Source organism: Neopelma chrysocephalum, unplaced genomic scaffold (genome assembly GCF_003984885.1).
Source record: "Neopelma chrysocephalum unplaced genomic scaffold, ASM398488v2 Primary Assembly neopelma1_96873, whole genome shotgun sequence".
Classification (NCBI taxonomy): domain Eukaryota; kingdom Metazoa; phylum Chordata; class Aves; order Passeriformes; family Pipridae; genus Neopelma; species Neopelma chrysocephalum.
In genome coordinates, this window is record NW_020925516.1 from 41245 (window position 1) to 56602 (window position 15358).

General features: G+C 44.9%; 1 protein-coding gene across 6 annotated transcripts in view; it reads right to left on the minus strand.

Moving 5' to 3' along the window:
• Positions 1 to 15358, minus strand: part of MORC2 (MORC family CW-type zinc finger 2) — a 48259-nt gene that overhangs the window by 18849 nt on the left and 14052 nt on the right. For 4 of the 6 annotated variants that reach the window (XM_027670501.1, XM_027670502.1, XM_027670499.1 and 1 more), the window contains exons 5-10: positions 12121 to 12211; positions 10455 to 10563; positions 9134 to 9293; positions 8941 to 9052; positions 7575 to 7700; positions 4211 to 4290 (exon numbers count right to left, since the gene is read on the minus strand). In XM_027670501.1, the coding sequence (XP_027526302.1) occupies positions 4211 to 4290; positions 7575 to 7700; positions 8941 to 9052; positions 9134 to 9293; positions 10455 to 10563; positions 12121 to 12211 (678 nt within the window). Of the gene's footprint in view, positions 1 to 4210; positions 4291 to 7574; positions 7701 to 8940; positions 9053 to 9133; positions 9294 to 10454; positions 10564 to 12116; positions 12215 to 15358 lie in introns of those variants that run through there. The other 2 variants (XM_027670503.1, XM_027670504.1) reach the window with 2 other exon arrangements.

Sequence of the window (15358 nt, forward strand, 5' to 3'; positions counted from 1 at the left end):
GGGGAGGGGAGAAATCTGCCCCTCTGCTTCACTCCATTGAGACGCTGCCCACCTGCAGAGCTGCCTCCAGCTCTGGGGCCTCAACATCAGAAGGACATGGAGCTGCTGGAGCAAGTCCAGAGGAGGCCACAGAGATGCTCCAAGAGCTGGAGCAGCTCTGCTCTGGAGACAGGCTGGGAGAACTTGGAGTGTTCAGCCTGGAGAAGAGAAGGTTCCAGGGAGACCTTGGAGCGCCTTCCAATGCCTAAAGAGGCTCCAAGAGAGCTGGAGAGGGACTTTGGACAAGGGCCTGGAATGACAGGACAAGGGGGAATGGCTTCTGACTGACAGAGAATAGGGCTAGAGAGACTGTTGGGAAGAAATTCTTCCATGTGAAGGTGGTGAGGCACTGGCACAGGTTGCCCAAATAAACTGTGGCTGCCCCATCTCTGGAAGTGTTCAAGGCCAGGTTTGACAGGGCTTGGAGCATCCAGGTCTAGTGGAAGTTGCCCTGCCTAGTGGAAGGGCATGGAATGAGAAGAGCTTTAAGGTCCCTTCCAATCCAAACCATTCTGTGATTCTGTGATTTGGAAATACAATGGGTGCATGCTGAGGGACAGTGTGGCTCACACCAAGGTGAGCAGAAGGCCCACACTCTCGCAACAGGGGGGCAGCAGCACGGTTATAGCACACCCAAAAGCCATCTCCCTCCCTGCTCTTCTCACACAGAGACAAACTGCAGCTGTGAGACTCTCAAAACAAGAAACACAACAACTGAGGAACAACCTTGTCTAAGATTTACAGAGGACGGGGTAAGCAGAAAGATGATAGGGTAGCAACTGGCTCCTAGGGATTACCAGCATCTCTCTGAAAAGCAGCACTCAGTTGCCAGACAGAAGGAAACAAAAGTCTGTAGCCAGTCAGCTCACTTATATCACTACAATAACAATCCCTTTTCCTTCCTATGCAGCATCCCATTGGAGCTGTGTTCCCCTCATTCCCACAGCAGCACTCTCTGAGTTCACAGCTGCTCACCAAGCAGGTCACAGCAGGACTGTGCTGTGTAAGCAACCATCATCAAGAGACAGCCTGGCTAAATCAAACCCACAGGAATCTGGAGGCTGTTTAAAGCACTCAGTCCACTTCAATCAGAGCTTGTAGGGAAGTTGCTGGTGGGCTAAAAATATCTGTGGCTAGTGGAAAGAACACAGCGGTAACCCAGAAGGGCACAGGTCAAACCTGCTCCACTAACGCAGTGACAACTGAGACAGCTGACAGGGCTGAGGCCCCAGTGGGTAAAATGTTTTGTGTCCTACGCAGGACAGCGAGCACACAGCAGCAAGTACCTGCATGCACATCCTCCCAGAGGACAAAAGGCACAGCATACCCATGGCACTGCCAAGCAAGGCACTGGACACACCAAAATACTCCAAAATAATACTCTGTGCAGCACAGAGCTGTTAACGACTTCCAGTACTGGACACCTGCATGATTCCTCACCTCTCCTGTTTGTTTGCTTTCCAAACTTTGGAAGGGGATTTCTACAAGCCAGGCAATGGCAACACCAAGGTGCCTCAGTGTAGTACTCAGTCTTGGTTCTGAAGGACACAGAAAGCAGCTGATGGTCTTTCACAGCCACCTTGCCCAGGAATAGTACTTTTTTCCTAGGTCCACCCACTCACTTAGGGATCTGGATACTATAGCCTATCACATGAAGCAGGAAGTCAGTTCCCATGGAATGAAAAAACGGCTTTTCCTCACCTTAAACATATGTATGTCTTTACTTCTTAGACATGGCTCTTCCTACAATATGCCAAAGCCATGTCACCAATAGTCACAGCTGCCCATACATCCTCCTCCTCCAGCTATTTTCTGGTTATCCTAAGTTTTCATTCCACAAGCTCATAAGCTACTTCCAGAGAATCAGCACTCTCTCAGTCTGATGGATTCCAACACATCCCTGGCAGGCAGCTCTGGCAGGCTGGAACTGCTGTTTGCTCAGCTGAGACCCACCATTTCTCTCAATGCACTCCTGGGGTTTGAAAGAGCACACTGCAAATCATTCCTGGGTGAGAATCCCTCTGGAAAGCTGGAGAAATTAATCTTTTCTACCAACAACCGAACAAGAGAGCTTGGCTGTTACAAATTAAATCCATTTTCCTACAAGCAAAGCAATGAGATATGTGCTGCTGAGGCTGAGGATAATGCTATGAGCATATTTTAGTCCTGGAGGCTCCATGTGACCCAATCTTGCAGTAACAGTTTGAGGTCAGCTGGGAGTTTTCACCACCACATCCTAAGCACTTTGCTCAGCACCCCCTCTCCCCCAGGGGGCACTGGGACAGTTCAGTGATCCCTGCACCCCTGGAGGCACCGGGCCGGTTCACAGAATTACAGAATCATTTAGGTTGGAAAAGACCTCCAAGATCATCGAGTCCAACCTATGACCTAACACCACTACGTCAAATAGATCATGGCACTAAGTGCCACATCCAGTTCTCCCTTAAACACCTCCAGGGATGGTGACTCCATTAGCTCCCTGGGCATTCCAATGTCTAAATGACCCCTTCTGTGAAGATATTCTTCCTAATGTCCAACCTAAAACCTCCCCTGGCACAGCTTGAGACTATGTCCTCTGGTCCTGTGACTAGATGCCTGAGAGAAGAGACCAACCCCCACCCGGCTAAAACCTCCTTTCAGGGAGTTGTAGACTAATAAGGCCTCCTCTGAGCCTCTTCTTCCCCAGGCCAAACAACCCCAGCTCCCTCAGCCGCTCCTCACAGGATATGCGCTCCAGACCCTTCACCACCTTTGTTGTCCTTCTATGGACTTGCTCCAACACCTCAATGTCCTTCTTTAAGTGAGGGACCCAGAACTGGACACAGTACTCCAGGTGTGGCCTCACCAGTGCCAAGTACAGATGGGGAAGAATCACTTCTCTAGTCCTGCTGGCCACTCTATTTCTAAAACAGGCCAGGATGCCATTGGCCTTCTTGGCCACCTGGGCACAGTGCTGGTTCCCTGTACAGCCAGAGGCACCAGGCAGGTTTGGTGATGGAAATGAGTAACGTTTCCATGCCAATGAGACCTGTTCTCAGCACTGGAACACCAATGGCAGCATTTTTCAGAGTCAGACACTAAAGCTCCACTTTTAAGTATCATGAAAGCCTCATGGACTGCTGCAGAGAAGAAGCATCTCTAAATCTTGCTCTTCGCACCTTCTTGAGAGACAATGGGAATGTGTGCTGAAGACCTGCCTTGGCTGTAGGACTCAAGTTAAACATAAATTCATCTATGAGGATTGAGGCACACGATAAGATCTGCTTACACTTCATCTTTTGAAGTATATCTTGCCAGGCTTTACTTCCTAAAGAAGGAACAGAGAACACAGCAATTCACACCATTTCACTCTGCTGCTATGAAGCCATGCTGCCCTCTGTGACACCACACAAGTTGAACATGGCACTAGCCCTGGCGTATCTGACCTGCAGCTCTGATACAGGGGCAGAGGACACATGCCCTCAAATGATTTTCGGAGTTGATTTATAAAACCTACCAGTAGATACAGGTCATGTATAGGTCACTTACAACTTCCAAGATTCCTTCTTCACTATGGCAATTCCCCATCAGGGGTTAGGGAGGGACACTACTTAGTGTGTTTAATTTCTGCAGATTTAATGCAGTCATTTGCTGTATTTATATGCTTATGTGATTTCTATAAGCTGAATATCCAATAATGGAAAACTGGGTTTTCCCTGAGGACTACAGAAACAAAGGTATGCCTGGAAGGGTTAAAAACAAACAAATCAGGGCTCCCTTGTACATCCAGACCAATCCCTTTACATCAAGTGATGGAACAAAAATCTACTTTTTGAGCTGCCTCAACAGAAAAGGGCAAAAGGAGAACACAACCAAGAGCTCATGATATGCTAAAGGTGAGAGCAGAACTGTGGGGTGACAGGGTTCAACCAGGCTTTGGCTGGAGTGAGGGCAGACAGCTGGGACTCCTGTACAGCTGTTACCCAGATGAAATGATCTCGGAGAACAATGTACATTCCTTCCATTGCACGGAAGTAAGTCTGGGTCGTCTGCAGTCACTGTAATAACTGAGCAAGTTCCTGAGCAATTCCAATGATCCCAGAGGCAAGCAATCCAAGTCATACCCAGCAAGCGTTCAGACCTTCCCTTCGCAACAGCTGAACGAGGGCACATGCATACCCTGAGGACTCACCTATCCTTGCCATGTGCTCTGCTTTCTTCACCTCTTGCTCTGCACGGGTCTTGAAACGGTTTGAAGTATATTTGTACATCCTGTGATGATCAAAATTTATTAATCAGCAAACTCAGCAGTAAGGTCAAACCAAGATTTCATCACTGCATGAGAGAAAAAAGTCCCTACAAGTAGCTACTGTATACTCCTCCCAACAGACTCAATAAATGGAAGAGGTTTACATATCAGGAACTGGACATTTTGATTGAACCTAAGCAAAAATCTCTTTAAGTCAGAGATGTTTTAGTAGAAGTTGCAACCACAATACCCTGTCTTTTTCTGCACTAGCCAGTGGGGGCAAAATATACCCATACTCTGAGGAAATCGCAACACTTAGAGAAATAATTTCTTCTTCAGAAGTGGAAAGGAAGAATGAATATATATGGAAAGCTTCTCAAAATCCTCCCACTACAGCTAAATAACCTTTCCTTTTTCCAGCAAACAGCTGTCCACAGGTGCCATCTGACAGGTCCATCTCACACAGGGCTAGCTCAAAGCAGAAAAACAATCTGACCAGAGCTTTAAGTTTCAGGACATTTCTGTGTGCTCCACATCTGACTTACAACCCTGTAAATTGTGCTGGAGCTGCAGCGGCTTGTTTCACCTTTCCTATATCTTTAAATGCCCAATGCAGATCCCAATCCACAGACTGCTGCAGAGTGAGAGCAGGGCATGTGTGAGAGGCCAAAGCTTATGAGTGCTTCTGAGCAGAGGCACGTAATGAGGGAAGACGACACCAGGGACAAGCAAAGCCTGCAGGAACTCAGATCATCTTAAGACACAAGGTTTTACATGTATCAAGAGGAAAATCCTACTCCAAATAACTCTTTATGGAAAATAAACCTTTCCAGCATTTAGCCAAAGCAAAAGCCACTAGAAATGCTTTTTACATAGGGACATGAGGCTTGACTGACCAATTGACTGGAATCACATTTAGATCCCAATGAGAGACGAGATTACCTCCAAATGGCAGATAAACTGTCAGAACTCATGAGAAACCACACTGTACAGATGAAAAGTTTTGTTTAGGTTTGTTTCTGTGAGTGAGCACATACGGATGTTGGTACTGAGGTCAGAAACAGTCTCCCCAACAGGAATCCCTTGCTCCCAAATCTAGAAAATTCACACCACAAGCATAGTTCCCTGAAATACATTTTGCTAAACTCATTTTCTGCTATTCATAAGGATTTCCTCAGTGACAAAAAAGCAGGCAGGTGCTAACACTTCCAGAAATCACCCAGCTGGGTGAAGTCACTGTGACAGGAGTTGCAGAGACAGGATTTTGGCAGTATCATCTCTAACTTATGTAAGATTGATGAAAGCTACCTGGGGGCAAGAGAGAGAGCACACTGAAAGCCAGGCTGCTTTCAACATGCAGGCATAACCACATTACCTCATCCATATCCAACTGATTTTTCTGAGGAAAAAAAAAAAAGAGAGAAGCAAGGTGAAGCTGAATTATCCCCTCATGCCCAGCTCAGAGGCAGGGCAGCTCCTGAGGGGACTACAGGGACAGCAGGGAGCACTGTGAGCAACTGTAGGGTGTCCCAGATGATGGCACCGTGAGCCATCACCAGCCTCATGACATTCATTCCGACTGCCTTGGAGTGTCCTTGTAAAGGGACACACTTGCACATGGCCTGGCTACTTCTACCTGCACGACCCACGCTCCAACAGGTACTGGGGAAGGGATGGAAGTAACCTTTCAGGAGACACAAGCCATTCCCAAGGAAGCTGGGACTGCTAGTGAAGGATCTGCACAAAACCAGCCTGCCCCTGCCACTGGCACATTACCGGCTCCAGAAAGATGAGCAGAAGTCTCTCCCACAGAAACATGGCTTCCAAAAGGGGCAGATGACAACAGAAAACAAGTGCCTAGCTTAGGAGACACACTGTTATTCCTGAAAAACAGCACAAGGGCTGCAAAACCCTAATTTTCAGTAAAGGCATTTACATACCCTAAATCCATGGTGGATTTCCATTCTTTGTTCTCTAACACCAACACTGGAACCTGCAGACAAGCCACTGTACAGGCTTTTAATGAGATGAAGGCAATCTGACTGACAGTCCTACTGCAGGAGGGAGCCCCCACTCAAGGCAAAGAGCCCCCCAGGATGTCCCACACCAGCTACTCAGGGTGTAACGCAGCAGCACCTCTGCTGCCTGTTCCATCCCTTTGCTGGACCAGGAAAGTTCAACACTTACCTGGTCCAGGCTACTGGGCTAGAAACACAGCCATGCTAAAGAGCTGAGCACTGATGCTGCATCCGCTGACCCCAAAGGAACCCATGTAGGTAAAACAGAGTCAGAAATCCAGAAATTCTGTATCCAGCAAATCAGGATTTACAGTAGCAAGTTTCCTGCCATCTGCAGGGAAACAACTGACCTGGCCAGCACAGGGAGTAGTGGGTGTAACATTCCTTGACTTTGCTCAGGTTTCTAATACCATCTCACACGTTCTCACATAAGGAGATGAGGAAGTATGAGCTTGACAGACAGACCATGCCCTGAGTTAGAAACCAGCCAGACTCTTCAGGAGCCATTGGGCACATGACGCTGGCCTGGGGTAGGTAACAGCGCCTAGTGAGCTGAGAGTGGGCCCATACTACTGAAATACCACTGCAAGCCAAAATGCTATACTAAAACAATCAGCTAATACTCTACAAAATTACTACGATTTTATTAAACCAAATCATGCTTAAGTATCTAGAATGCAGACTGTGTGCTCCCAGGGACAGAAGAACACTACTGCCTCAAGCAGACTTAAATACGTTTCCTTTTCCCCTCTCACGCTGGTAACCTTTTCCAGTCTCTGTTCAGCCAACTGGAAGCACACCTCAGCTCACTGTCACGTTTTTTGTTTAAGGGAATGTAAAAGAATAGAGGGAAAGCTATTTCTCAATCTCTATTCAAACCTAGATTAGCTACATATAAAAGCAACTGTTTCAAAGTGCTCAGTCTAGTTTCGTTTCAGTAATAATCCCAACACCAACTATATGTATTTCTTTGTCCTGCTCAAAAAAACAACACAGTTACCCAACAGTTTTGTGTGGATATAGTATTTTGAACAAGGATCTTCATTTCTTAGTTTGTTCTGAAAGGGAGCCAAATTGCACCAATGACTCATGCAATTTTCAAAAGCATTAGATTTTCCAAAATGTACCTCTTTTTCCATGACATCAGCACCTCATGCCATTCTCTTATGGTCTGTTTCTGTGGCTTTAACATGGAATTATGCAGAATACACCTGGAGAGCAAAATGCTAAACCTTTTCTCTAATGCCAAAAGGTCCCACACATCTGCAGATTTTGGGTCCAACACTTACTTTGGCTTGTAGAGGCAGCACGAGAGTCGTTTGGTTTGCACTTTGTGTCCATTGATGAAGATCCTCATCCTGGGATCGATGTAAAGCACAGCAGCATAAGCACGGAAGGAGCGGCGCTCCGGCTTGCTGCAAGAGAGCCATCTACTTCAGAACAATGCCCAAAAGACATCCTCAGCAAGACAGCCAGGTGAAAGAAAAGGCTTTTCTATTTTAACTACCATATAGCTACATTAAGTGAGGCTTTTCTTTAAAGTTTTTTTCTATCTGTGTCTTCTCCAGAGACTCTATTGAACTGCACATTGTAACTACTGCTACCAAATACTGATATACGCTACTGCAGTTTCAAGAGGGAGTTTGAATACATCTGCATAATAAACGTCAAAGCTATAAAAGGGACCATTTAACACTGTGTGCCCATCTACCAGAGCTTTCTTACCCTTCAGTGAGTCAACAGTGTGCTGCCACAGAACCTGCACTGCTCACACTCAGACATGGTACCACAACATTAGGAAGAAGAAGCAGTGATGCCTTGAGAGCTCGCATTAAAGAGGCTGAGAAGCACATGAGATCCCTGGAGGGATCAAAGGAGTTTGCTGCACTGTGCACTCAATAACATCACTCTTAATACATAGAGACAGAGCTGCTTTACAGGGTCTGAAACTTCCCATGGAAAATTCAAGCACTTCAGGGAAGAAGCATGTAATCTCATTAGAAAGGTAAAGCTTGCTAAGTGTCCCCACAGAGCTCTGGGATCAAACATTTGGCTCATTTCAGCTCACTCTTTCCTTTTCAGCCTACACATAATCAACCCACAAACACTCAGCTCTCTCTGAACAGGGCCCTCTGCTCCTCCAGCTGCCCTCAGAGTACATCCTTCTTCTTCCTATGCAGGAAAGTCCAGGAACGGCCCCTGCTCCCAGACAGATGTGATTATACACCCCACCTGCCCCCCTGCACCATCCACCCATGGAGGCTGACCTGAACAGCGCCTCATGTTTTGCCATTTAATCACAAAATTGAAAAGAAGTTTAGAAGCAGCACAGACTGATGATGAAAACATCTTTGATGAGTGTAGAAAATTAAACCTATAGCTTAGGGCTCCTTGTTTTAAAGTGTCTAAAGGGCATTGAGTCTCCTGCTTTGGCTAAGCTGAGACCAGCTAGCACAGGTGTTCACCCAAAACACAGCCACAACACCCATGGGCTAACACACACATGAACCCCAAACTACTACAGAATAAACTACAGATCTTCTACATTCTCCAGCTCAGTACAGAAAGAGACGCTTTAGAAAACCCCATGCACATACTGTATAGTCAAACCCCACACCCAGTTTGATCAGGGCCTGTAATACCGGTCACACTTACGTTCCCTCAGGAGGTGTTTCTGCCATCTGAATGTCTTGTGGGTCAGAAGTCACATCCAGCTCTGGCTCTCCATTATCCATTAGTTTGAGGTTAAAGATGATCACCAGGGTGCCTGAGCAAGTAACAAGATGATCAGGCAACTCCCAGCCAAACCCCAAATACCTCGCTCATGACCTGCACCATCCACATGTACCTTTCTCACCACGTATCTTACTGAACTGCTCCATCACTTCCCGTTCTGATTTGAAAGGGGAATACTTGTAAATGAGCTCCGTCTCAATAGCAAACTTCTCCATGTTGTCCGTCAAAGGTTCACGGCTCCGTGCATTCCAGGTGGGCAGGGGAACAATGACCTGCAAATCCCATTGTACTGAGAGTGACTCCAGCTCTCCCACTCCAGTCAGCCCCTTCTGTGGGTCACAGCCCAGTGACTTACCCCTCCTGACAGCCCCCTAAGTCACCATGAGTCCTTTCCAGCTTTTCAGTGGTTTGCACGTCTGTCAAATGCTTGAAGACCCTCTTTGCCAGCCTCTGAGTTGCTTTCCTACAACATCAGTCTCAGACTGAACCACCTTTGAGTCACCCATATGGTACCAGCTACTCACACACTCAATAGTTGCTTTTCCCCTCCCCTTGTAGCAACTTCCATAACACTAAAAAACCACTCAAACTTGCCTTTTTTAAAAATGTAAACCTCTGACTTAATTTCTCTCCTGAACTCAAATATCCTTCACTCATATTCATCCTGATCTCACTCTTTAGTACTTTTATAGGATTCTAGCAAGGTTACTGGTGGTTTCTATTATTTAGAGCAAAAACACAGATAGAATTATAAACTGCAGCTGCACAAAGGACTTCAGTCATGGGCTGGCAGCCAGCATGCACTGCCCCTCCCCAGCTTCTCTGCACAGTTCCCTACACTCACTCCCTCAGGACAGAAGATGTTTCCTGAGATACCATCCCAATGCAAATTTAAAACTTTTCATTATCGGCCTTGCCTGGAGCAACATTGCCTGAGTTATCTATTAAGATATACAAGTTTTTCATGGGTTGAACCACACTGACTTTTTATTAAAAAGAAGAATATCCGAAAGAAGAGACATGCCTGGAGTTTATGACCCGTGGGTAGCAACTTCAACAACACCTTTTATTCTCTACAGAAAATCAAGTTAGAGCAATAAATTTAAATACATCTCAAATTCAAATTTTGTGGGAAAAGGAAAATGCAAGAAGTCTGAGCATTTTCTGAACTCAGCAAAAGCACCTTTAAGTGACTGAAACAAGCCCTTCAAACTTGCTACAGACAGACTTCTCAAAGAGAATTAAAACCAAAAGGAAGAAATCTTTGTTGACTTTGCAGAAGCCCTACAAGCATATCACTAAAAGAAAACCATATGCTTGATCCTACAAGAGTGGCAACCAGCCCTGACACAGACCATTCTCCTGTGAGAGCTGGGCAAGTTCAGACAAGGCAGCGTTCACTAAATTACTTCTTACAACAAGCACATGCAAACCTCATCGATGCCTTCTTCCTCATGGAATGTCCGTGACAAGAGGAGACAAGTCATGGTGTTGTCTTTCTTTGTGAAGAGGACAAAATCCTTCCCAATCCGCATAGAACCCCTGTAGACAGAGATCAGGTTGTGTGTGTTACACCTGATGTACCACACTGTTCAGAACACAGACCACTTTACTGAGCTTTCTTCCCATTATGTTCAATTATAAGATGCCAAAACCAGGTTAGGCAGAAGGGCAGAAACAGCAACTACCATTTCTCTCTAAACATCTCATTCCTTTCAGAAGGCATCTCAATCTAGACATTTTCACAGTGTTTCAAAACATTTAACACCAGTCACAGTTAAAACGTGCAGAAGTATAGCACAGCGTTCCAGACTCCTACTATGTAGACAGTTCAAATAAAAAGAAAAAAAAATTTAAAAAGACAACTAGGGTGAGATGTGACAGTAACCTTCAAACCTCTGAGCAGAAATGTCAGTGACAAAGCAAGCACACCCCTCATTTCTTTGTATCTGGAATGAATAGCAGCAGTCTGGAGACAGAAAATTAATTTCCTAATATCTAACTAAAGCCTCACTGACACTTCAGCTAAGGCAGCTTAGCAGCTCATTGACACAAAAAGGGACAGTCCCATCTTCCTCCTCACTCTCCTATCCAAAATAGTGTCTTTGCATCTTCTCTGTTACCCTGTTACCAAACTCATCCAAAAAGCCTTAACAGATAACAATTGCATTGAAAGAGATATCAGTCTTACATCAGTGCATTTGTCTTCAGACTGGCTTAAGGCCATACCACAGCAATACCACAGCTCACCCTTCACATGCTGGGGCTTCAGGCAGCATTTCTCAGCTGTAATACAGTACAACTCTTATTCAAGGTTAAGAAGGGACACAGATCTTGTCCTGGAAGTGCACAGGTCAGAATCCGGGATGTGTCCTATGCTGCAGCTGAATCAATACTGTCTCAAGACCCCCTAAATCCTGGTTTTTTCCCCCCAGATTATAGAGTCCTGCCAATTTCCCAGTAGAATGTATATAATCAAGCCACACATGCCAGGAGAAAGCAGAACAGAGTAAGCCATAAAGCCCTCTAACTTTTCCAAAGACACAGCAAGCATCTTCCTCTTTCCTAGCAAATCCCCTCCAGCGAGACTTCCTCCCCACCTCTGTTCCTCTGCACTTAATCCCATTCCTCCTCTCATTCCTTCCATCATTCCCCCTTTCCCTGCTTTTGTTTGGTTTGAGAACAAAGAGAAACAGTTAAAGTCCATCTGCCTTGCACCAGACAACTTTCCTACTGAGAGGCTGCAACACTATTTTGTTCTAATTTTATTACTTGGCTGTTCCAGGCAGCTTTTCAAATTACGGTTTGGTTTTCAGCTCTTTCATTATTTTTCCCTGGCTCTGACCTGTACCTTCTGTCTCACGCAAACATAGTGCCAAAATACTGTCATCAGCTGTGGACAGCCTTCTTGGCCACTGGAGAACCACAGCAGATGTTGACAGAGCTCATGCCTTACCAAACCAGGGCATCTTATCTAGAGTTCATCTGCTTTTTTTTTCTGGAAAAAAAAGATATACGCCTTCAAGCAAAAAATATATTAACCAACCACCTGGCTTCTGACCTCCCCAACCTCAGAAGGCTGGCTTTTGTTATACCTACGATTTCAAGCCATTCCCATACTGCCCGATTTGAGTGGACTCAGGTGATCGCTTGGCTGATTTACCAAACTGGATAACACTGGCAGCTTCATCTGCAACAACAGACAGGGAACAAAAAGAGCTTATTTTAATGTACAGACACACACACACATCTTTTAGATAAAGAAGGAAGATAACTACTTCACCAACTGGAAACAGCACAGAAAGACTATAGCATGAAAGAGGACAAAAGCCTAAGCTGAAGTTCCATCCTGAAGCTGAAGCACAGAGCCCTGTGAGGTGCGTGCTGCTCAAGGGCACTGACGTTATCAGAAACTTTCTACAGGTGGCATGATGCTGACAAAAAGAGTTTTTAAGTTTCAGCCTAGTCCAGTGTCCCATCTGAACTACATAAAGACATTTCTTTTTGTAAAAAAAAAAAATCCATAAAAACGGTCTGTTTATGTCCACCACAGTTATCAATACTCATAAACCAAAACCTTGGGAAGTGGCAGCTCTGCTGCATCCCATGTCCCACTGACACCACACACTTGAGAGCACTGGTACAAGAGCATAAGTCAGGACTATAAAAAAGGTCAGGAATCCAGAATAAACACTACTATTTCTTCACAGTGCTGAATTGAACACTTTGGTTAATTAAAGCACCAGTAAGACACAAGCTAACTTTGGCAGCAGACGGCTGGAGCCCTGGCAGCAGGACAGCTGGGGGGAAAGGCAGCATGAGCAGGTCCCACAGCAATTAGTGGAGTATTTCATTAGCACAGGACAAAATGAAAGGACATGATGGCTTTACAGCTGAGAGGGTTTGCCATTTTTAGTTCCAGCCTTTCTACTTTCAAGGGATAAAGCCAAAATTTAACATCATCCCTAGGAGAGAATGATTCCTTTCCCTTCCCCCAAGAGATAGCAATCATTCCACCAGAGGGTTTACCGGGAGAAATGAAGTGCAATTCCAGAGACAAGGAACACAAAGTGCCTTAACAGGAAGGCTAACAACAATTACAGCTCTCAAATGCATACACAAGCTGTGAGGGAGCACGGGACATCACTCACCCCACCAGGCTGAGGGAGGCTGAGCCCATGGACTGGCTAGATTTCAGCACACAGGAGACTCACTCAGGCTCACCAGCCATGAAAGCCAGTTTTACGGTAAGATATTCAGTATTAACAGCATTGGTCTGACATGGCATCACTGAGCTGGTGTCAGAATGCCATTTTCAGTTGAAATCATATTCAGATTTAAAGCCACAAATACAGGAGAACTGTGCAAACCCCTCACTGTCTCAACTGCGGGTGTTCATAATGGAGCTCCACAGCTATTCCAAAACCAACTTTGGACTGGATGAGGGTACCTCTACCTTCCCTTCAGCCTACTGTAGTATTTTCTAGCCAAAGAAAACATTGGAATATCTTGTGTGTGAGATCTGGGTAAGGATGTCCATGATGACATTATTATTATTATTATTATTATTATTATTATTACTACTCTAACTACTATGGCTGCGTTATTTTTAAAGCCTGGTCAGGAAAGGGGATAGGGAATATTCTAAGAAGAGAAGAACTACTGGAACCTTTTTGTTGTATAAACATTTTTCAATAACTATTTTTAAGAAACCTTCAGGAAGCTAAAAAAGTTAAAGAGTAATTATCCAAAGCATTTCCTCTTTTAGAAAAGGTGACCAGATGGTTCATCACTCAATGCTGGGTGTCTGAAACCACTCTATAACGACTCTTCTTTCAGGGTAGAGAGACGAAGGCAGTGCTGAGCAGAGGGGACTGTGAGGGAGCACCTCTCTGCTCCAGACTGACTGTCTCTGGGAGAGGTTTAATCTTTACATCCTCTAAAGAATCAAGATACAAATGAATTTTTTTCCAGCTCTTTTGAGCTGGAGGGAGTTTCACTTAAGGCTATTTTAGTCACACTGGTTTTGTTCTGTTGTGTTTCAGAGTTACTAGATTAAAAAAGGCAAACTCCCTGGCAAGAAAAAGGAGGAGGGGGGGGATCTATGCCAAACAGATGAGAGAAAAAACAAGTTGAAGAAATTCACTCAATATGGCAGATTTGATCTTCAGAGCCCAAGAAATCAAGGGCACGTACAAAACGATTCTTAATAAGGAACATCAGACCTCAGAGATGAAGAAATCGGTAGATGGAGTTGTCTAGTTCCGGAGCATTCCTGAAGTCAGACCTGGCTTCACTCTTTGAGGAAAGTCCTCTCATATCTCAAAGTTCTCCAGCTGAGAATATACTAAAGAAGGTCCTGATCTGAGCAGAGAAAATTATCCTTCCTACCTTTCCACAAATTCATCTGCTATATTCATATTAGGTAGAGTACTTGCAGAGGACTCAACAGCATCCTCAAAAGATATCTCAGAGCCAAAGAATCTAATTCACGACGTAGGGGAAATCAGCCTAAAGCAAAGTTGAGCTTTCCTTGCGACAGGGGAAAAAAGGGAGAAGCTCCAAGGTTCTTTGTAACCACAACACAAGACACCAGCCCTATTGGGTGATGGCTGGAAACCACCAGTGATTAACAAATCACTTTGATACATGTTTCTGCAATTTATTTCAAAAATCTGTTAACTTGAGAGGAAATGTCAGTGTTAAAGATTACGGTTTAACCTTAAACAAGGTTAAACAGACATTTTCCCCTGAGAAATGTGTAGACCGCTCCCCCGAAAATGGTCTCCAAGAGTCTCTGCCCACACACACAAGTGTGTACACACTCTAAAATAAGCGCTGAAATCTCATTTACATTTAAACAGTGTTCCTCACCATTGTGAGCCTTGGATAAATAGTATTTTTAAAATATAAGATCTGATAAAGTAACCAAGACACTAGTACTTAATTAACTGCTTCCAGGAAAACAAAAACTGTTCTGAGCTTCCAAACCTCAAAAATACAGTTTAAAAGAGCAAGAACTGATATATTTACTTCAATGTCTCAAAAAACAATGGAATGAGTCCTCTTAAAAAAGTATTACAAGCCAGCTGAGATAGGTGACTAGGATAAGTCCGCAAAGATTTACCCAGGCCAGTCACTGATGGTGACTGATCTGGTTGTCTTCTGCAAGGCAGCACTTTCTGTTTATGTGGAGAGCAGTGTGTATTGTTTGGCTGGACTTCAGCCAAGTGTTGGACACAGATTTCCACAGCCTACTCCTGGACAAACTGGGGAGACATAGACCAGACAGGTCATATGCAAGACAAGAAGGGAACTCGCTCACAGATTGTGCTCA